A 23,613-nucleotide genomic window follows, 5' to 3' on the forward strand; every position below is an offset into this window, starting at 1 on the left:
GATTAGACATGTACTATATATAAGAAAGGTTAAGACAGAATTATTTGGGGGTCTGGAACGAATTAATTCAATTTACATAATTTCTAAGGGGAAAAAATGATTTGGTTTTCCAACAAATAGCTTCTCTAATAGCCTTCTGGAATGAATTAAGTTTGAGAACCAAGGTTCCACTATATTTATTTATTTGATGCACTTGTAAATGAGATTGTTTCCTTAGTTTCCCTTTCTGATAGTTCATTATTGGTATATAGAAAAAGCAACTGATTTCTAGATATTTATTTTGTATCCTCCTACTTTGCTGAATTTATTTACCAGTTCTAGTAAACTTTTGTAGAATCTTTAGGGTTCTGTACATACAGTATCATGTCATCTGCAAATAATGACAGTTTTACTTCTTTTGTTCCAATTTGGATGCCTTTTATTTCTTCTTGTCTGATTACTGTGGCAAGGACTTTGAGCACTATGATGAATAAGAGTAATGAAAGTGGACATCCTTGTCTTGTTCCTGATCTTAAAGGAAGTGCTTTTAATTTTCCCCCACTGAGCCTGATGTTGGCCATGCGTTTGTCATATATGGCCTTTACTGTGTTGAGGTATATTCCCTCTATTCCCACTTTGCTGAGAGCTTTTATCATATATGGGTGCTGGGTTTTGTCAAATGCTTTTTCTGCATCTATTGATATGATGATGTGATTTTTATCCTTCATTTTGTTTATATATCACCGAAATTTGCAGATTTTGTACCAACCTTGCATCCCCAGAATAAATCTCACTTGATCATGGTGTATGATTTTTTTAAATGTACTGCTGGATTTGGGTTGCTAATATTTTGCTGAGGATTTTTGCAGCTCTGTGTAGTAGGGATACTGACCTATACTTTTTTCCGTTGTAGTGTCTTTATCTGGTTTTGGAATTAGGATAATGCTGGCCTCATAAAATGATCTTAGGAGTCTTCCCTCTTCTTGAATTTTTTGTAATAGTTTGAGAAGGATAGGTGTTAGTTCTTTGAATGTTTGGTGAAAGTCACCTGTGAAGCCATGCAGTCCAGGACTTTTGATTGTTGGAAGTTTTTTTGTTACTGCTTTGATTTCATTAGTTGTAATCAGCCTGTTCAGATAGTCTGTTTCTTCTTGATTCAATTTAGGGAGATTTTATGTTACTAGGAATTTATCCATATCTTTAAGATTGTTTAATTTGTTGGCATATTGTTGTTCATAATATTTTCTTATAATCTTTTGTATTTCTGTGGTGTCAGATGTTACGCTTCCCTCTCATTTCTGATTTTACTTGGGTCCTCTCTCTTTTTTTTCTTGATGAGTCTGCTTAAGGGTTTGTCTCTCAATAAAACAGCATTTGGTTTCATTGATCTTTTGTATTGTTTTTTAGTAGTCTATTTTATATATTTCCTGCTTTGATTTTTATTATTTCCTTTCTTCTACTCACTTTGAGCTTTGTTGTTTTTTCCTAGTTCCTTTAAGTGTAAGGTTAGGTTGTTTATTTGAGCTTTTCTTTTTTTTTTTTATCCTCACCTGAGGATATTTTTTCCATTGCTTTTCACAGAGAGTGGAAGGGGGAAAGAGAGAGAAACATCTATGTGAGAGATACATCAATTGGTTACCTCCCTCTCAAGTGCCAATCAGGGCCAGGGATTGAGCCTGCAACTGAAGTATGTGCCCTTGGCTGGAATTGAACCCAGCACCCTTCAGTCCTTGGGGTCTAAGCACTGAACCAAACCGGCTAGGGCTATTTGAACTTTTTTATTTGTTTGTTCTTGAAGTAGGCCTGTGGCGGTATGAATTTCCCTCTTAGGACTGCTTTTGCTGTGCTCTGTACATTTTGGGTTGTGTTTTCATTTTCCTGTCTCAAGCTAATTTTTCATTCCTTTAGTTCCGAGGTGGGGAACATTTTTTCTGCCAAGGGCCATTTGGATATTTATAACATCATTTGCGGGCCATACAAAATTGTAAACTTAAAAATTAGATATGAAAAAAACTCCTAGATTTATTGAATTTCGAGTCCCTCCTGTGGTGGTTGCCTTGGCAGGGCCAGGCCAAATGATTTTGCTGGCCATATATGGCCCACAGGTCAAACATTCCCCACACCTGCTTTAGTTCATTGTTAACCCATACATTGTTTAGTAACATGTAATTGATTTCTAGTTTTGTATCATTGTGGTCAGAGAAGATGCTTGATATGATTTCAGTCTTCTTAAATTTATTGAGACTTGTTTTATGTGCTAACATGTTGTCTATCCTAGAAAATTCTCCATGTGCTCTTGGAAAGAATGTATATTCTGCAGCTTTGGAGTTGAAATGCTCAGAAGATATCAGTTAAATCCATCTGATCTAGTGTGTCATTTTGTTCATAAAGTTTAAAGTATTTTATATAAACTGTTTATTTTTCAACCTAATAGTTAAGAAAAAAGACTTGTTTTAAATTAAAATACTATATAAGTTCTAGCAGTGTGTCTTAGAGAAAAGTTTGCTGTTAAGTTTCATTGGAGGCAGACCTTGCTTGCTGTTTATAACCTTTTCTCCCAGAAATAATATGAAGGAAACTTTGTATAGTGTATAATCAAAACTTCTACCTTATAAGAATTTTAGTTGCACTCAGAAGTACCTTTTGGTCCCATAGTAGTAGTTGTGTGCATTTTTATTATAGGACATACTTCTAAATGATTGCAGAAGGTTATTTCACACACTTGTCAACTCTTGATATTAATAATCCTAATTTTTGTCATTCCACAAGAAGGTAACATCTTATTTTATTGTAATCCTTTGTATATTATCCATTAAAATTTTATTTTTTATTTTTCTTTGAATTACCTATTCATACCCTTGCTCTACTTTTGTATTGGATTGTGTAGCTTTTACTGTAAATTGGCTTCTGTCACTGAAACTAATCTAGTCATCAGTGTCTCTTCATTTCCATAATCAGTGGATTTATCTTAATTATGTAACATGCTTGACATTTTCCTCATTCTTGAATCCATTCCCTTCATTGCTTTTCATAACACACCTTAACTCCTGATTTCCTTCTTCTCAGGCTACTTTTCCTTTCATAGCTTTTTTTTCCTACCTCTGTAAGCTCACCCCTCTTCACAATATATACTGATAGTACTATAGTTTGTGTCTCCATTCATAATTGAAGGAAAGACTGAACTTCTGTTAGAGTTAGTAAAAATAAGCATGTAATTTTTTTCCTATCTAAGTTCACCAGCTCCCTGAATTCTATTTAGTCTCATGAGTTTGTGGACGCCAGGATAATTACCCCTGCAAGATTGACATTTTCTATTGCTTACTGGTCATTTTCACCTACATATCTCATATCATTGATATCATTATTATAATTAAGTTTATTTCAATGCCATATATATGCTAGATAAAATGCTAGGTGCTTTTTCATACATTATCTCCTTCAGCCATCCTTACAGTTCTATTATCTCAATTCTAGAGATATGGAAATATTTGGCTGAAGATTAAGCTTACCCAAGATCATAAATGTGGAAACTGAATTCAAACTCAGGTCTTTCTGACTCTAGAGTCCCTGTCCTTAATTATTACGTCATAATGTTTTATCTCCACCCCACTTTCTTCTCTACCACCCACCCCTAGATTTAGTTCCCTACTTGGTTCCACCACCTTCCATTGAAACCAAACAACAGAATCATCCTAGACTTTCTTTTTCTTTTATATGCAACATTTCACCAAGTTTTTCAGTTTATTCTCCAAAATGTTTCTTAAAACACAATTCTACCCCTTCCCCCAATCAGACTGCCACTGCCAGATCCTTAGATTAAGCTTTTCTTCATCATCTCTTAGATCAGCGATTTTCAACCTTTTTCATCTCATGGTACGCATAAATGAATTACCAAAATTCTGATCTGACAAAAAAATAGGTATAATTTTGATTCATTCACACCAATGGCTACTGATGTGTTGGCTGTTGTCATTTTTTTGACAATCTAAGGGAAAAGAGGTCAGTGCCCCTTGACTGAATAGTCAGGTTTTGCATGTTTTAAAATGCACACCCGTGTGCCTCTTGAAAATCGCTCTTATATGGATGTTTCTATTGGTCTCCTAATTATTCTCTCTACTTTCACTTTCGTGTTCCTTTAATCTACACCACTCCTCACATAAACTTTCTTATACAAAAATACGATTTTTCTAGTTTCCTGTTTAAATTCCTTTAATAACTCTACCTTGTAAAAAAGATAAAATTGAGTTCCTTAGCATATCACAAAAGTTCCTTAAATAAATGATTATGTCGATCCTCTTTTCTTACTATACCATAATTATGCTTCAGTTATATCTTGGTGACCTACTTTTGTACTTATGCACCTGCTATTCTCTCTATCCGTTAATTCCTTCTTATCTTCATTGCCTTCTCTTCCTTCCTTACAAATTTATTCTAAAGCTCCAGACTCAGTTCAAGTTATCATTTCTATGAAGCACTATTAATTCCCTATTCCCATTATACTAAATTCATTGTTTCTGTGTTTTAGATGTCTCAACTATAAACTTAGCTTAACAGCATCTACCTTAAAGGAGTAGTTAGGAGCAATTAAAAGAATAACTGTAAAATAATTAGTGTGGTGCCTTTAGATAGTAGATACCCCAAGTAAGTACTTTTTTATTCCTTCTTCATATGACTGTGAGTAATGATGTTATAATTGTATATTTGCCTCTCATTCTGAACTTGGAGATCCTCAAGATTAGAGATTTGGTTTACTTTGTATACTCAATGTCTATTTCAGTTGCTGATACATATTGGCTATTCTATAAATACATATTAGAGAATCTAATAAATGTTATGACTAGACACTAAGTAGCCCAGTAGAATGAAGTAAATGGCTTATATGAGTGATTCCTGTTTGTTTCCTCTCTTTAGTGGTGATGAGTTCCTCAACTTTCTTCTGAAATTAAACAAACAATGTGGCCATTTAATAACAGCTGTACAGAATATCATCACTGAGTTGCCTGTACATTCTCACAAGGTATTCTACAAAAGTTGTCAAGTGAAAAAAAGTATGAATGCTGAAGAACATTTCAGATAAGTCAATGATAATTCAGTAAACAGTGGTGCTATGGTAAAATTGTATTTTTATTCTACAAAATCATATCATATCTAAATAAGTAAATATGTTTAATATTACTCCTTTACATACTAATTAATTGGAAAACTTTGTCTTCTAGCTCTCAAGAAAAGGAAAATGAGTCTGAACTTACCATTTGTTCTTAAGGAAATTTAATTGTTTAAAATATAAAGTGATAGGAGACCAAAGTGGAAGTTGAAACAAAACAGTGTGTTGAGTGTTATTAAAAACCATATCAATTTAAGGTTTTTTAATGAAGGAAATTTTATTTTTTAAATCATTTTTTATTTCTCAAAGAAGACATATATTATTATATTGGTTTCAGGTGTACTACCCCAGTGATTAGAAATTATATAACTTACTAAGTGACCATCCTGATAAATCTTGCACCCATCTGACACCATGCAAAGTTACTAGAATATTATTGACTATATTCTTTATGCTGTAATTTACATCCCCATCACTATTCTGTAACAACCAATTTATACTCCTTAATACCTTCACCTTTTTCACCCAGCCCCCCAAGCCCCACTCCCATCTGGCAACCATCAAAATGTTCTCTATATCTGTGTGTCTGTTTCTCTTCTGCTTGTTCGTTTATTTTGATTTTTAGATTCAATTGTTGATAGATATGTATTTATTGCCATTTTATTGTTCTTATTTATTTTATTTTTAGTGCAGTCTTATTTTTTAAAATCTATTTTTGTTGTTGAGAGTATTACAGATCTCCACCATCTTCTCCCCTTTGCCACCCTCCATCCAGCTCTCTCCCTAATCCAGACCTTCACTGCACTGTTGTCTGTGTCTGTATGCCATTAATGTATGCATATAAGTTCTTTGTTTAATCTTGTCCCTCCCCCCAACCCCTGCCCGTATTCCCTGTGAGATCTGTCACTCTGTTCCATGCTTCCATATTTCTGAATCTATTTTGTTCCTCAGTTTATTTTGTTCATTAGGTTCTACATATAAGTGATATCATGTGATCTTGTCTTTCTCTGGCTGACTTATTTTGCCTATCATAGTAATCTCCAGGTCTGTCCACACTGTCTCAAAGGGTAAGATTATTTTTTACAGCTGCATAGTATTCCAATGTGTAAATGTATCACAGCTTTTTTATCCACTCATCTACTGATGAGGACTTGGGCTGTTTTGAGATCCTAGCTATTGTAAATAATTCTGCTATGAACATAGGGGTGCATATGTTCTTTTTCATTGATGTTTTGACATTCTCAGAATATATTCTCCTAAGTAGGATTGCTGGATCAAACGTCACTTACATTTTTAACTTTTTGAGGAAACTCCATACTGTTTTTCCACCAGCAGTGCACTACGGTTCCCTTTTCTCCACATCCTCACTACCACTTGTCTGTTGATTTATTGGTGGTAGTAATTTTGGCAGGTGTGAGGTGATACCTCATTGTAGTTTTAATTTGCATCTCCCTGATGATTGGTGTGACTTTGAGCATTTTTTCATGTCTTTTGGCCATCTGTATGTCCTCTTTAGAGAATGTCTATTCAGGTCCTTTGCCCGTTTTTTCATTGGATTGTTTGCTTTCCATTTGTTGAGTTGTATAAGTTCGTTATATATTTTAGAAAATACCGCCTTATTGGATACAATGGGTTCTCTTTTCATTTGAGGAAGGTTTCTTTTCCTGTGTGTAGAATCTTTTTAGTTTGATATAGTCCCATTTGTTTATTTTTTCCTTTGTTTCTCTTACCCTAGGAGATGTTTCAGTTAAAATTCTGTTCCTTAAAATGTCTGATATTTTGCTACCTAAGTTTTCTTCGAGGATTTTTATGGTTTCATGACTTACATTTATGTCTTTTATCCATTTTGAGTTTAATCTTGTGTATGGTGTAAGTTGGTGGTCTAGTTTCATTTTTTTGCATGTACCTGTCCAATTTTCACAACACCATTTATTAAAGAGACTGTGTTTACTATATTGTATGTTCTTGCCTCCTTTGTCAAATATTATCTGACGATAATGGCATGGGTCAATCTCTGGATTCTCTGTTCTGTTCCATTGATTTATATGCCTGTTCTTGTGCCAGTATCATACTGTTTTAATTACAGTGGCTTTATAGTATAACTTGATATCTGGTATTGTGACCCTTCCAACTTTGTTCTTCTTTCTCAAGATTGCTGAGGCTATTTGGGGTGTTTTTAGGTTCCATATAAATTTTTGGAGTATTTGTTCTAGATCTGTGAAATATGCCATTGGTATTTTAATAGGGATTGAGTTGGATCTGTAGATTGCTTTGAATAGTATGAACATTTTAATTATGTTAAGTCTACCAATCCATGAACAAGGTATATTCTTCCACTTATTTCTATCTTCCTCTCTTTTTTCAACATCCTGTAGTTTTCTGAGTACCAGTTTTTACATCTTTGTTTAAGTTTATTCCTAAGTATCTTAATTTTGTTGTTGCAATGGTAAATGGGATTGTTTTTTTAGTTTCTCTTTGTGAGAGTTCATTAATGCTGTATAAAAATGCCATCAATTTCTGGGAACTAATTTTGTATCCTGCTACTTTGCCAAATTGATTTAGTAAATCTAGTTTTTTAATGGAGTCTTTAGGGTTATCTATGTACAATATGTTGTCATCTGAGAAAAATAACAGTTTTACTTTCTCCTTTCCAACTTGAATGCCTTTTATGTTTTCTTCTTGTCTGGTCGCTGTGGCTAGGACTTCCAGTACTATGTTGAATAAGAGTGGTGAAAGCGGACACCCCTCTCTTGTTCCAGTTCTTAGGGGTAAAGCTGTTAGTTTTGTCCATTGCATATGATTTTGGCTGTAGTTTTGTCATATATGGCTTTATTATCTTGAGGTATGATGTCTCTATTCACACTTTGCTTTGAGTGTGAATTTATCAAAGCTGAGTGTTGAATTTTATCTCATGCGTTTTCTGCATCTATTGATATGATCATGTGAGTTTTGTCTTTCAGTTTGTTTATGTGTAGTATCACATTTATTGATTTGTGAATGTTATACCAGCCTTGCATCCCTGTAATAACTCCCACTTGGTCATGGTACATGATCTTTTTAATATATTGCTGGATCCAGTTTGCCTTTGTTTTATTGAGGATTTTAGCATCCCTGTTCATCAGAGATATTGGCTTGTAATTCTCTTTCTTTGTAGTGTCTTTATCACATTTTGGAATTAGTATAATACTGGCCTCATAAAAAGAGCTTGGAAGTGTTCCTTCCTCTTGGATTTTTTGGAATAGTTTGAGGAGGACAGGTGTTAGTTCTTCTTTGAATATTTGTTAAAACTCCCGTGTGAAGCCATCCAGGCCAGGGTTTTTGTTGGCTGGGAGTTTTTTGATTACTGCTTCAATTTCATCACTTGTTTCTGACTCTTCCTGATTCAGTTTTTGAAGATTTTATTTTTCTAGGAATTTTTCCATTTCATCCACATTGTTAGCTTGTTGGCATATAGTTGTTCATAGTATTTTCTTGTAGTTCTTTGTATTTCTGTGGTGTCAGTTGTTAATTCACCTCTTTCATTTCTAATTTCATTTATTTGATTCCTCTCCCTTTGTTTCTTGATGAGTCTGGCTAAAAGTTCATCAATCTTGTTTATCTTTTCAGAGAACCAGCTATTGGTTTCATTGATCTTTTTTATTTATTTATTTATTTATTTTAGTCTCTATGTCATTTATTTCTGCTCTGATCTTTATTATTTTGTTCCTTCTACTTACTCTGTTCTTTTCTTGTTCCCTTTCTAATTCTTTAAGTTGAAGATTTAGATAGTTTATCAGAAGTTTTTCTTACTTCTTGAGGTAGGCCTGTAGTGCTGTGAACTTCCCCCTCAGGACTGCTTTCTCTGTGTATCATAGATTGGGGGTCATTATGTGTTCATTTTCATTTGTTTCCAGGAATTTTTTATTTCTTCCTTGATCTCATTAGTAACCAATTCATTGTTTAATAACATGCTATTTAGCTCCCATGTGTTTGAATGATTTGGGGTGTTTTTATTGTAGGTGATTTCTAGTTTCATGCCATTGTGATCTGAGTAGATGCTTGATATGATTTCAATCTTCTTGAATTTATAGACACTTAGTTTGTGTCCTAACATGTGGTCTGTCTTTGAGAATGTCTCATGTGTACTTTAGAAGAATGTATATTCTGCAACTTTGTTGTGAAATGTTCTGTAAATGTCAATTAAATACATTTGAACTAGTGTGTTGGTTAGGGTCACTGTTTCCATGTTGATTTTTTTTTTTATCTTAAAGATCTATCTTGTGATGTCAGTGGGTGTTAAGGTCCCCTACTATGATTGTATTGCTGACAGTCTCTCCCTTAAAGTCCTCCAGATGTATTTTTATATATTTGGGTACTCCTGTATTGGGTGCATGTTTACCAGGATCATATCCTCTTGTAGTGTCGATCTCTTTAGTATTATGAATTAGCCTTCATTGTCTCTCATTATGGCCTTCATTTTGAAGTCTACTTTGTCAGATATCAGTATTGCTACCCCAGCTTTTTTTTTTTTCCATTTGCATGGAAAGTATATTCTATCCCTTCACTTTCATCCTGTGTGCGTCTTGTTCTGAGCTGGGTCCCTTGGTGACAGCATATATTTGGGTCATGTTTTCTTATCCATTTTGCACCCTATGTCTTTTGATTGGAGTATTTAATCTATTTACATCTAAGGTTATTCATAGGTATTTACTTGTCATTTTTATTCTTTGTATCTGTGTTCTCCTCTCTCTTTCTTCTTCTTATGACAGTCCCTTTAGCATTTCTTGCAGTTCTTGTTTGTTGATCAGGGAAGCTCTTTATTTAGTCTTCAATTTTGAATGGTAGCCTTGATGGATATAGTAGTTTTGGTTTTAGATCCTTGCTTTTCATTACCTTGGATACTTCATGCCACTCCCTTCTGGCCTGAAATGATTCTATTGTGAAATCAGCTGACAGTCTAATGGAAGCTTTCTTGCGGGTAATTTTCTCTCTCTCTCTCGCTGCCTTTAAGATTCTTCCTTTGTCTTTAACATTTGCCATTTAATTATGATATGTATTGATGTGGGTCTTTTCCGGATCATCTTGATTGGGACTCCGTGTTTCCTGGACTTATGTGACTTTATCATTCACCAGGTCAGGGAAGTTATCTGTCTTTATTTCTTCAAACAGGTCCTGTATTTCTTGCTCAGATTCTTCTCCTCCTGGCATCCCTGTGATGTGGATGTTGTTACATTTCATGTTGTCCCAAACTACCTTAAACTCTCCTCGTGCTCTTTAATTTTTTTTCCAATTGCTGCTCTGATTGGGTGTTTTTTCCTACCGTGTGTACTTATTCACTGATTTGGTACTCAGCTTCTTTAAGTCTATTTGTGATTCCTTCCAGGGTATTCTTTATTTCAATTATGTCATTATTCATTTCCAATGGATTCTTATTCATGGTTTCTACCTTTTTTTTCATGCTGCTGTAGTTCTCATTAAGTTTCTTACAGTTGTTGTTAAGCTGCTTGTAGTTCCACTAAGTTTTTGAGTACCCCTATAGTCATTACTTTGAATTCTTTATCTGACATATTGCTTGCCTCCACTTCACTTAGTTCTTTTTGGGGCTCATCCTCCTATTTGTTCATTTGGGGGTTGTTTCTCTGTTTCCCCATTCTAGTGTTTCTGTAGTCTGGGCACCAGGCTAGTATTGCCTGGTTGCAAGGGTAGGTCTGTACGTCCAGAGCAGTAGGTCCTGCTGGTTTGCAGCAGTGGGTCTGATCTTCTTGTGGCTTGGGGTTAGGTACTCTCGGTCATGGTGAAAGGTCCATGCATACTGGAACATCACAGCAGAGTGGGGTCCCGTCTTCCATGGGCAGTGGGTCAGGCGCCTGGTTGCAGAAGCAGATCTACGAGTCTGGGGGTAGTGGGTCACGGTGTCAGGGCCAGGGGTGCTAAATCAGGTGGTGGGGCCAGTCATCCAGGGGTGCCAGGTTGGATGCTCTGGGTCAAGGTTGCTGGTCTGTGCATCAGGGCACACTGTGCATCAAAGCCGTGGTATAGAAGAGGTGCGCACGTCAAAGTGGTGGGCCCTGTCTTCCAGGGGCCACAGTTCAGGTGTGCCGGGTCACCCCATCAGGTTCATGTGTCCTAGGGCATTGGGTCTCAGTACTGGGGCCATGCACACATGTCCTAGGCGGGCTGGAACACAGCTGCACCATGCCGCCTCCTCATAAGGAGGACCCTGCAGATCCTCCAAAATGGAGCAAAGAGAAGTGCCCAGCCGAGCAGCGCATGGTGGAGGCTGACAGCTCCTCTACTAGGAGAGCGTGAACTGCCCGCTGGGATTTCCTGCACAACAGACAGATGCCCACCGACACTCACACTCACCTAGATTCTATCTCACACACACTGACCCACTCACACTCTCACCCTTACTCAGGACTTGCCCTCTGCAATGTTGGTTCCTGTTCTTCTTTGAATGTTTGGTAAAACTCACCTGTAAATCTGTCTGGTCCAGGACTTTTGTTTTCTGGGCCTTTTTTTTTTTAATACTGCTTCAATTTCATTAGTTTTTATTGGCCTATTCATGTTTTCTGATTCCTCCTTGATTGGGTTTTGGATGATTGTGTATTTCTAGGAATTTGTCCATTTCGCCCAAGTTGTCTAGTTTGTTGGCATATAGATGTTCATAGTATTTTCTTAAAATCCTTTTATTTCTGTGGGGTCAGTTGGTACTTCACCACGTCATTTCTGCTTTTGTTTATTTGGGTCCTCTCTCTTTGTTTTTAGGTGAGTGTGGCTAAAGGTTTATCAATCTTGTTTATCTTTTCAAAGAACTAGTCTTGGTTTCATTGATATTTTGTACTGTTTTATTAGTCTCTCTGTCAGTTAATTCTGCTCTGATCTTTATTATTTCCTTCCTTCTGCTTCCAGTGAGCTTTTCTTGTTCTCTTTTTATTTCTTTTAGTTGTAGGTTTAGATCATTTATTTGAGATTTTTCTTGTTTCTTGAGGTAGATCTGTAATGCAATGAACTTCCCTCTTAGAACTGGTTTTGCTGTGTACCATAGATTTGGGGGTTGTTGTGTGTTCATATTCATTTTTTTCCAGGATGTTTTTTATTCCTTTCTTAACCTCATTTATAACCCTTTTTTTTTTTTTAAATTTGTTTTTTTTTAATTGATTTTAGAGAGAAGAAGGGAGAGGGAGAAATAGAACATCAGTGATGAGAGAGAGTCATCGATTGGCTGCCTCCTGCATGCCCCTACTGGGGATTGAGCCCAGGCATGTGCCCCAACTAGGAATCAAACCATGACCTCCTGGTTCATATACCAATGCTCGTCTACTGAGTCACACTGGCTGGACAATAACCCACTTATTTTTTAATGACATACTATTTGGCATTCATGTGTTTGAATGTTTTTGCAATGGTTTTTTTTTTTTGTAGTTGATTTCTCATTTCATGTGCTCTGATTCAAGAAGATGCTTGTTACGATTTTTAAGTTTATAAACTTATAGAGATATTTGTGTCCTAACATGTGGTCTGTCTTTGAGAATGTCCCATGTGTACTTAAGAATAATGTATATTCTGCAGTTTTGGAGTGAAATGTTCTATAAATATCAGTTAAATCCATCTGATCACATGTGTTGTTTTGGTCACTGTTTCCTTGTTTGTTTTTTGTCTGGAAGACCTATCCAGTGATATCAGTTGGGAGTCTAAGTCCCCTACTATGACTGTATCTCTCTCTTAAAATCCTTAAAGTGATTTTTTTTTATATACTTAGGTGCTCCCATATTGGGTGCATATATTTATACCACGGTTATATCACCTTTTTGAACAATCCCTTTATTATTACATAGTGACCTTTGTCTCATTTTATGGACTTTGTTTTGAAGTCTGTTTTGTCAGATATAAACATTGCTACCCTAGCTTATTTTTCATTTCTATTTGCATGAAATACTTTTTTTCACCCCTTCACATTCATCCTGTGTGAGTATTCTGTTCTGAGGTTGGTCTATTGTAGACAGCATATATGTGGATCATGTTTTGTATCCATTGAACTACCCTATCTATTCAAATACCCTATTAGAGCATTTAATTAAGTACATTGGTAGGTACTTATTTACAGTGGAATCTCAGTTTGAACGTCTCTGTTGACGAACATTTCAGTTTACAAATGCTGTAAACCCAGAAGTAAATGCTTCAGTTTTCGAACATGAAGCTCTTTATTTAACCTTCAATTTTGAATTATATCCTTGCTGGATAGAGTGGTCTTGATATTAGATTCTTGCTTTTTATAACTTTGAATACTTCATTCCTTCTGGCCTGTAGTGGTTCTCTTGAGAAATCAGCTGAAAGTCTTATTGTAGCTCCCTTGTAGGTTATTGTCTCCCTCTCACTGCCCTGAACAAATTCTCCTTATGGTTTTTAAGTGTTTTTTCTTTTTCATCTGTAATTGTTTTTTGTCCCTTGTCTTCCAAATCGCTGATTCAGTCCTCTGCTTCATCAAGCCTGCTTTTAATTCCTTCCAGTGTATTCTTGATTTCAGATATAATATTCATTTCTGACTCTTTCTTATTTATGGTTTCTATGCCCTTTTTCATGCCAATGTAGTTAGCTCTAAGTTCCTTGTAAGACCCCATTACTTTCCTTGTAGTTCTCACTAAGTTTCTTGAGTACCCTTATAACCATGATTCTCAGCTCTGTGTCTGATACATGGCTAACCTCCATGTCATTTTGGGGGTTTTCCCTGGAGATTCCTCCTTTTTGTTCATTTGGGGGTTATTTCATTGTCTCCTCATTTTAGTTTTCTTTTTATTTGTTTCTATATATTAGATATACCTGCTATTAGTCCCAGTATTTGTGGGATGGCCTTATGTAGTAAATGTCTTGTGGGACACAGTGGGGCCGTCTCCTTTAACTCCTGAGCTGGATGCTCTAGGAGTGACCCTTTTGTGGGTTATTTGGACTCTCCTGTTGTAATTGGGTCTTGATTGTTGTCCTGTGCATGGGTGGAATTTCCTATCAGGCCGGCTAACTCTGAGGCTCATCCCCAACCAACTTGTGCAAGCTGTTGTACATGTGCTTACAGGACATAACAAAACTGCAAACAACCAAAAACATATAAAAGAACCCAGCAATAATAACAAATAGAACTACAAAAGAGCCCTTGCCTAGTATGGCTCAATTGGTTAAGCATAATTCCGTTCACCATTTGATTCTTGGTTATTGCCGGTTTGATTCTTGGTCAGGGCACATGCCCCGGTGGTGGGCTCAGTCCCTAGTAGGGAGTGTGCAGCAGGCAGGTGATCTGTATTTCTCTTCATATCTTTGTTTCTCTCCCCCTCCCTTCCTCTCTCTCGACAGTCAGGAAAACATATTTTTAAAAAACACACAAACACAGGAGAAAAGAGAATTAGTAAAGAGAGAAGAGAGTAAGAAGAATAAATGAAAAAGAAGGAAAGAAAATAATAATAAAAGTAAAAAGAATACTAGAAGAGGAAAGAGGAAGAAAAAAGATTCTGAAAGGAAAGAAAGGAGAGAAAATAGAATGGGAAAAGGAAAAAGGTAAAAAAGTAGGAAGAAAAAAATGTATGAAAAGGTAAAAAGAAGAGAAAGATGAAAGAAAGAAAAAAAAGTAAGAAAAGGAAAGAAGCAAATAAGAGATATAAAAGAAACGAGAGAAAAGAGAAAAATAACAGTAATAATACTAAAGCAATAAAAAAGAAAATAATGGAGAAAAAACACCAAAAAAACCAGTTAGGGGTAGTTGGAAGCTCATCTTGGGAGATTTTAATGTCTGCGAGGATTTTCCTTTGGATCTTGCTGTTATGTTGTCTGGGGCTAACTTTTTGTATGCTGATTTTGGGCCTCCCTGGAGGTACTTTTTTGCTAAACAATGTCAGAAGTTGTCCAAGTTTGGATTTCAGTGCCCTGTTCAAAGCTTCAAAGCAATCCACAGCTTGTAGCTACCTCCACTGGGCTTGGCTGCCCATGGGAGGGGCCAAGCTGAGCTCCTAGGCTGTTTTCTTTGCAGCAGAGGGCCCATTGGTGTGCCAGAAAACGTTCAGACTTCTGGGAAAGATGGTGGGTGTGTACCCAGACTATTTCCCATCCTTGACTGGGTGGAGTCCCTCTTAGTCAGGCCTTGGGGTGTGCTGGAAGCCAGAGGTTTCTGTCAACTCTCCCCTGAGAGGGAAGTACCAGCCAGGTTCGCTAGAATATGGGGAGAATTTCCCCACCCCAAAGCCAGCCACTGATGTTCCCTGAGACTCCTGTTCCCTAAGACTACTGCCTCCTCTACAGGGGTCAAGATGCAGGGCGGGGCATGCTGGATTCCACAGGGTTGGGAGAATGGAATTCCTTAGGGTGGAGTGAGCTGTATACCAGGGGTCAGGCTGTTTGCCTTTTCCCTGGTTTTTGCTGTTGGGAGGGGCTTGTGCCTCTGGAGAAAAATGGCTACTGCTATATCGGTGGGAGGGATGACTCAACACAGGTATCTTAGCATCCTCCATCCCCGCAACTCTTCCCAACCGTCTCTTCTTAGGTGACTCTATTCTGCATTTTCCTCCCTCCACTTAAACCTGCAGTATGAAAGTTCTGTTCGCCAGCCCATATCAGCTTTGTCTCTGGGCAGCTCAACTCCCTGGCTGATAGAAGCCCCTTTGCTGGTTGCTGCATGGATGGCTGTTCCTGGCTCTCGCCATTTGGGCTGGGGAGCCCTGCCTGGGGTCCAGGCCTCTCTCCTCTCTGGGGGAACCTTTCTCATCCTTGGCCCGCCACTCCAGGGATCTGGGCCAGTGCCTCTTGCATCCCTGCCCTTCCTGCCAATCTAAGGTGGTTTCTGTGCTTCCTTGTTTAAATGTCTCTGCTTCAGCCAGTCGTCAGCTGGTATTTCAGGGTGACTAGTCCCCAATTTAGTTTTAATTCCAGTTAGATTCTGGGAGGAGGTAAGAGGAAGATCCACCTACTCTGCCCCAATCTTCCAATCTTCTCTTAGTGCCTATTGTTCATGTTTTTCATCTTTTCTTCTTCTTAAAGAAGACCCTTTAACATTTCCTGTAATACTGGTTTGGTGGTGATGAATTCCTTGTGTGTTTTTTTTTTTTGGTCTGGGAAGCTCTTTATCTATCCTTTGATTTTAAATGGTAGCCTTGCTGGGTAGAGTAATCTTGGTTATAGGTTCTTGCTTTTCATCACTTTTAATATTTCTTGCCACTCCCTTCTGGCCTGCAAAGTTTCTGTTGAGAAAGCAGCTGACATCCTTATGGGAGCTCCCTTGTAGGTAACTAACTGTCTTTCTCTTGCTACTTTTAAGAGTGTCTCTTTTTCTTTAATCTTTTGCATTTTAATTACGATGTATCTTGTTGTGGACCTCTTTGGGTTCATCTTGTTTGGCACTCTGTGCTTTCTGGACTTGTGTGTTTATATCCTTCACCTGGTAAGGGAAGTTTTTAGTCATTTTTTGAAATAGATTTTCAGTTTCTTGCTCTCCTTCTCCTTCCAGCAACTTCATGATGCAAATGTTAGTACAATAAACCCTCAATTTTGTGGACCTCAATTTAATGGACTTCTTATTTAATGGACAAAATTTCCAGTCCATATGTCATGTGAAAATTAACACCTTGTTAATTTTAAAATCCTTTTAACCAAAATTTGCTTATAATTAAAACAGCAGTTAATTTTTTGTTAATTCACTGTTATTTTTAACAAATTTTAGTGAATACACCATATGTTAGAAAAACACTGTAGTAATTTTGCCAACATAAATATTACATGTCTACAATTACAGTCTTTAAATCCAAGAGTCACCACTCATAAACAATGTTTGGTAAATGATTAGCACGTGATCACACCACATCGCTTGCAGAACGTAATTGATGCTGTTGTTGTGTGTGTCAACTTTCTGCAGCAGTTTTAACATGTGCTGGCTAATGTTCTGATGTGTGCTAAGCTACACCCCAGCCGTGTGCATGTGTTTACTTAGGGTGCTTGGTGAATGCATACATTTACTAGGCCTATTCAGTATAAATGTAAAATAACCATAATACATATAGAAAGCTTTTCTGTGAAATTAAACTTTTCATACATAATTTTAATTACACAAATGTGTCTACGTAAGTAAAAACAGGTAAACTAATTTATCAATTTTTTAAGATACACATTTGGAAAACCTACTTTATTATACAACAGACTTTCAGCTTTAACGGGCACCTCCTTGTTTGAATTAGTCGCTTATATCAAGGTTTTACTGTATGCTTAAAGTTGTCTCAGAGGCTCCTTACACTATCTTCATATTTTTGGATTCTTTTTTTTCTCTCTTCTGATTGGGTGTTTTTTGTTTCCTAATATTCCAAATTGCTCATTTGATTCTTGGCTTCATCTATTACTCTATTGTTGATTCCCTATAAATTATTCTTCATTTCATTTAGTGTAGCATTTATTTCTGACTAGTCCATTTTTATACTGTTGAAGCTCTCACTAAGTTCATTAAGCATCCTTATAACCAGTGTTTTGAACTCAGCATTTATATAGATTGCTTGTCTCCATTCTGTTTACTTGTTTTTCTGTAATTTTGTTTTGTTCTTTCATTTGGGACATGTTTCTTTGTCTCCTCATTGTGGCAGCCTCCCTGTGTTTGTTTTTACTTATTAGGCAGAGCTGCTATGTCTCCCACGCTTGGTAGAGTGGCCTAATGTAGTAGGTATTCTGTAGGGCCCAATGGCACACAGCCTCCCAATCACCCAAGTAGGACACTCGAGGTGCATCTCCTGTGTGGGCTGTATATAGCCTCCTTTTGTAGTTGAACCTTGATTGCTGTTGACACATCAGTGGGAGGGATGTACCCCCAGGCCAATCAGCTGCATGAACTAACCACGAACTCTAGCCACTGACCTCCGATCACCCCACCATGGAGGGTCAGCTGTGCAGGGGCCCACCCCACCCAGCAGGACTGACTTCAGCCTGGCTCTGGTGCCTGCTGAGTCTACCCCTTGAGTGTGTCACTTGGGGTGTTTGAGTGGAGGTGCTTCAATGCTGTCTGAAGCTGTCCACTGGGTGCTGGCTCTGAGGCCTTCCTGGAGGTGCGGGCCAAGGTTAGCCACTGCCTCTTTTCTGCCTGGTTCCAACCAGCACAAGCTACAAAACAATCTACAGATGGCTGCTGCTTCTGCTGAGCTTAGAGGTGCCCAGGGGAGGCCAAACTGTGAGCCAAGGCAAGCTGTGGCTAGTGTTGGGCCTAGGGCCACTTATCGAGAGGTTAGGGGCTTGCTGAGATCAGATGCTGCTTGTTTGAGAGATTTTAGGAAAATCTAAAGCATTAGCCAGAATAGGTCATTCATTTGGAAAAGCCACTGGAAACAGACTGGGTGAGCCCCAAAGTTGAGTGGGGCGGGGTCTCAGAATCACGAGGGTTGGGTAAACTGGTGAGGCAGGTTGATAGAGTCTCAAATATGGCACCTACCTACCAGCTCTGAAAAGGGTGGGCTCATCAATGGAACAATGGCCTCTGCCAGCACTTCTCTTTGAGATAAAGCTGCCCCACTAGCTCTCACCCTGATGTTGGACAATTCAGTTCCTTCTTGTATGTCTCTGGTGCCCTTTGAACTGCTGCCCCAGTGCTGGAGCTCAGAGTGAGTCTGAGTAAGTCTGTGTGTGGGCCCTTTAAGAGAAACTACCTGGGACTGCAGCAAACCTCTGTCTCCCTCAGCCTCAACCCAGCTTTTAAATTTTTATTTTTTATTTTTTACTTGTTGATTTGAGAAGAGAGAGAGAAAAAAAAATCAATTTATTGTTCTACTTATTTTATGCAGTCACTGGTTGATCCGTGTATGTGCCCTGACCGGGGATTGAATCTGCAACCTTGGCATGTCGGGATGATGCTCTGACCAACTCAGCTACCCCAACAGGGCCCCTGCTGGTTTTTACAGTCAGAAGTTATGGAGACTTCTCTTCCTGACACTGGAACCCTGGGCTGGGGGCCCTGGTGTGGGGCTAAGACCCCTCGCTCCTCAGGGGACCTCTGCAGCCAAGATATCACTCCTGATTTTTGTCTGCTACACATGAGTGTGGGACCATTCCATTCCACGTCTCCCCCTCTCCTACCAGTCTCCATGTGGCTTCTTTAATTCCCTAGTTGTAGAGATTCCATTCAGCCAGATATCAGGGAGTTCTAAATGTTGGTGGTTCTATAGTTTAGTTGTAATTTTGATATGGTTGCAAAAGGAGGCTGGAAATTTTAGAGGAAATTTAAGTGATCCATAAAAGCAAACTCATTTTGTTGTTTTTCATGTGATTTGGCTTTAGCTGTTTGTTTATAATGAAAAAATTTTAACCTGATTGTTTTCATGTGATTTTTTTATAACACTAATATGGGAATCGTCATTCTTTAAACTTTTATGAATTTATTTTGTACCATAAATATTATTACTAATATTAGTCTCCATAAAGTTATATATACTGTATATATTTAGTAAATTCATTCAAGAAACTTGATTTGACTGTATAATATTACTGACTTTTTTTTGGTGTGAGGATTTATCCTGGACAAAAATGCTTTTCCGTTAATTTAATGTTGTATAATTTTTGTGGATATGAAGTTGTGAAAGTTGTTTTCTGTTCTTTAACATGCAACTTTTGAAAATATTAACAGATAGTACTTGAATGGGCTTCTCCTCGGAATTTTACTTCAGTTTGTGAAGAACTGGTTAGCAATGTCGAAGACTTGAATGAAGAGGTCTGCAAACTAAAAGACTTAATTCAGAAGGTATATATTTAACATAAAAATGGAGGAAATAATTTGCAGCATAGTATGTTAGACAGTGAAGTAATTCTGACAAGAGCTACATAAGCTCCCACTAAACAATTGGAAAGAGAACAGTTTCCAAAGAAAGAAGTATACATAGGAAACTTTGTCACTCATTAAAGAAATGCATACTAAAAGAAAAATGATACATCATTTTCATCTTTTAAATTAGCATGGATAAGTGTATTGCTCTACCCATTTCTGGTTAGAGTTTACCAAACTGATAGTCTCATGTGATACAAGTATCATAACCTTTTTCAGAAATAGTTTGGCAAGATGTGCTAAGAATCATAAAAATATTTGTATCTTTCAATAATAGTTTAAAGATTCCAAAATTGTATGTACTGTGACTGTCCTATACTAGCAGGATGATTAAATAAATTACGGTACACTTATTTATTATAATAATATGCAGCCAGTTGAAAAATTAATGAAAATCAAATATCAACTTGTTAAAGATATGAAGTTAGTATTTGTAAGTTTTACTTATATGTAAATATGCAGATAAAAAATTACTAAAATGAAAGTTTATTAGCTGTGATAATGAAGTAGGATTGTGGATAAAATATTCATTCTATTTTTTAGACTTTCTATAATATCTTTTATAATTTAACTATTTTTTTTAAAAAGTGTGGGCTTTTGTGTTGTTGTCCTTGTTTCTGTACTCACATAGAAGTATATATCTGGATTCAAAGACAGGTGATTTTCCCCCTTTCAGAAAATAGTCTGTGACAAAACCTAAGCTGCTAAAATTGGGAACTCCTTTGAAGCTAGTTAATAAAGGAAAACACTTTTATCTGACTAAAGAACTTACTTCTGAGTTCTTCATGTCTGTATAATAAATACATTTTATATCTATAAAGTTTTTTTAAATATATGATGTGAACATTAGATTATGCATTAAATTTTTATAGCATCAAGTCATAAATTATTTAATATTTTCATTTTTAAAGTTTTTTAAATGAAAAAAATAATTTTATCCTCAAAATAAATTTTATACATGTTCCAAGTAATTTGTCACTCTAGCTATTAACATATATATGTTCAGTGAAAAGGAGTCTTTTTAAAAAATGAGCAGAAAATTGAGAAGCAAATTCTACAAAAAAGTAGGAAAATAAAGATATTTCAAAATGGTGCGAATAAGCAATTTATTTCAAAATTCTTGAAGAAGCTAAGTCACCAGGGAAAGACGCACCATAGAAGTTGTATTATTGCTCACATTTATTCATTCAACAAACATAAGAATGCCTTCTGTATGTCAGGCAAATTGTGCTACACAGGCTGGAGAGAGACTGACTTGCTAAAAACATGAAAATTATAACACTATTTATCTTCACTACCTGCATCATCTAGGAAAATTGAAGGAAAATGGTATTGATTTTACCTAGTATGGTGTATCTCTTGGGAATCCAAGGGACATTGGGAAGGATTTATGTAAAAATAGTCCTATAAAGCATCAACCTTTAATGTTTAGTGTGGGAAATTCCCTAAGATATTATTGCCTCAGATTGATAATTATTTGGTTTCTTTAAAATAAAAACATTTTGAATGTGGGGATGGAGGATTGAGATGAAATTAGAGAGAGACCAGATTTTTCTTAAAGGAATAAAATTAAGCAACACTGCTCTAGGGTTGACTCTGACTCTAAAACATAAATAATCAAATCAGATATTATATTTATTTTAATAATGTGTACTATAAACAGAAATTTCAACTTTCTTTAGCTAAATGAAAGACCTTTTTTCTGTGACCCTCTTTACCTTAAGTCTTTACATTTCTATATGAGGACTAGTCTTGAAAACACATTTATTGATTTATAATAATTGCAGATACAGTTCTTTGGACAGGAAAGTATTAGTTTTAGACCAAGCTAGTGCATTGGTTTTTCTGGATTAGTCTTAAACAAGTAGCAATCACCATAGTGAAATTTTATTTTAAGAACTTAAGGGGTTCCAAATTTGGAAATATGCTATCATGCCTGTTTAATGATATTTCAAAGTTTACCAATAATAAGTGAAGGGAATTTTTTTAAAGAACCGTATGAGTTATCATAAGTGTATGGAGATAAAGAGAGAGGGTAGGAGAGGTCAAGGCTGGACTTTAGCACCACATCACTCTCTCTCAAACCAACACACTGACAGGCTCTTGTCAGAAAGGGTCATTCTAAATAATTGGTTAATAAAAGGAATGACTGCCTCAGGATTCAGTAAATGGAGCATCAGTGTCAAAAAGGAATCTGTTGCTGAATGAAGCCATTTGGAAGTTAGACCAAGAATACAGTATTAATGAGATTGACACTAAAGTCCATTTCTACTATAAATTTAAAATTACTTTTGCAGGCTCTTTAAATTAAATATTTACATTGTAGATTTTAGAAGTAGTTACTCTTGCTAATGATGAAAGTATTTGTCACCACTCCAGCACAGGATGCTTCTAGTAAATGTCACTCACTATAAACGTGCCTGATTGTTTTTATCTTTCAAAGGTCTTTCGGTTTCTGGTCATTCTCTCTCTCCTACTCCTTGCCCAACAACTGTCCGTCTTTCTCCCCCTCTCCCTCCCTTTCTCTTCTCCCCTTTTTAGTCCCCCTCTCACTCCCCCTCCCTTTTCCCCTCTCCCACCTCCTCTCACACACACACACACACACGCACACGCGTGCGCGCGCACACACACACGATTTGAGGGACCTTTAGCTAGAAAGTTCTGTGTATAGTACCTGAGAAACTGACTGGGTCATGTAGTGTAGTTTCTTGCAGAAAAGTACTGGGAGAACCACTTAGGTTTTATTGACGTTTATTCCTTAATTGTATTTAAGTAAAGAATTAAACTTCTAGCATTAGCATAAAATCTTACAGCTTTTGTTAAATTTTACATATTGTAGGTATAAGAATGGTTAACTTTTTTGTAAGAAGTCAATTGATATTTAATACAGAAGGAAAAAAGTTATAATTGTCATTTCTTAGGTAGAAATAGGAACTTTAACATTAAAGGAACTTTATCTTGTGACATAAAAACATGATGTTAAAATATAATAACTATAAGAGCGTTTATTTTTAATGTGAAACTAATGATTTACTGTAATGGAATCCTGGTGAAAGAAAGACTGTTGAAAGACATGTGGTCACTTTAAATCTTACATAAGAATCTTGTACTGGCTACATCTAAATTATGTACTAACATGGATATAATTTTAATATTTTTTAAATCAAATATATTTCTATTTTCAAAGTACTGTATGTACATTAACTCTTTTTTTCCCATGCCAAATATTAGTTGCAAAATGAAAGAGAAAATGATCCAACTCATATTCCATTAATAGAAGAAGAATCTACATGGAATAGTAGAATTTTGAAGAGGACAGCTATTACAGTATGCGGATTTGGATTGCTTCTTTTCATTTGCAAGCTAACTTTCCAAAGAAAATAATCCAAATATTTATTTTGAGTAATGTATGTATATTTTATTTAAATTACCTTAAAATGTTATTTATAACCATTTGTGGCCCAATATAACTATATTCTTTGCCAGTACTCCACAGGAAAAATTATGATAGCATAGAACAGGAAGTTTTTCTTTAGGAAGTGGTTTGTCAGTTTGAGTTAAAATATAATTTGTTACATTTTATGTTAATTTTGATCAAGCAGTAAGTTATAAGTGATTCTTAAGTTTGATCCTGTGACTCTAAATCACATTCAAAATAAAAGTTTTGTCTTATATTCTTTGACATTTAAAAAGTGTGTTTATTTGTCACAGTGAATCTTAAAAAATC

General features: G+C 36.4%; 1 protein-coding gene across 2 annotated transcripts in view; it reads left to right on the top strand.

Moving 5' to 3' along the window:
• Positions 1 to 23,270, top strand: part of ASZ1 (ankyrin repeat, SAM and basic leucine zipper domain containing 1) — a gene marked incomplete at both ends in the record, with an annotated part of 95,876 nt that extends 72,606 nt beyond the window's left edge. Inside the window, 3 exons of one of the 2 annotated variants that reach the window (XM_081146829.1) lie at positions 4,891 to 4,996; positions 19,692 to 19,805; positions 23,118 to 23,270. In XM_081146829.1, coding sequence (XP_081002955.1) covers positions 4,891 to 4,996; positions 19,692 to 19,805; positions 23,118 to 23,270 — 373 coding nt within the window. The remainder of the gene's footprint in view (positions 1 to 4,890; positions 4,997 to 19,691; positions 19,806 to 23,117) is intronic. The other variant, XM_081146830.1, reaches the window with a different exon arrangement.
• Positions 23,271 to 23,613: the final 343 nt, after the last annotated feature.

This window comes from Miniopterus schreibersii (genome assembly GCF_964146895.1).
Source record: "Miniopterus schreibersii genome assembly, chromosome: 9".
Taxonomy (NCBI): domain Eukaryota; kingdom Metazoa; phylum Chordata; class Mammalia; order Chiroptera; family Miniopteridae; genus Miniopterus; species Miniopterus schreibersii.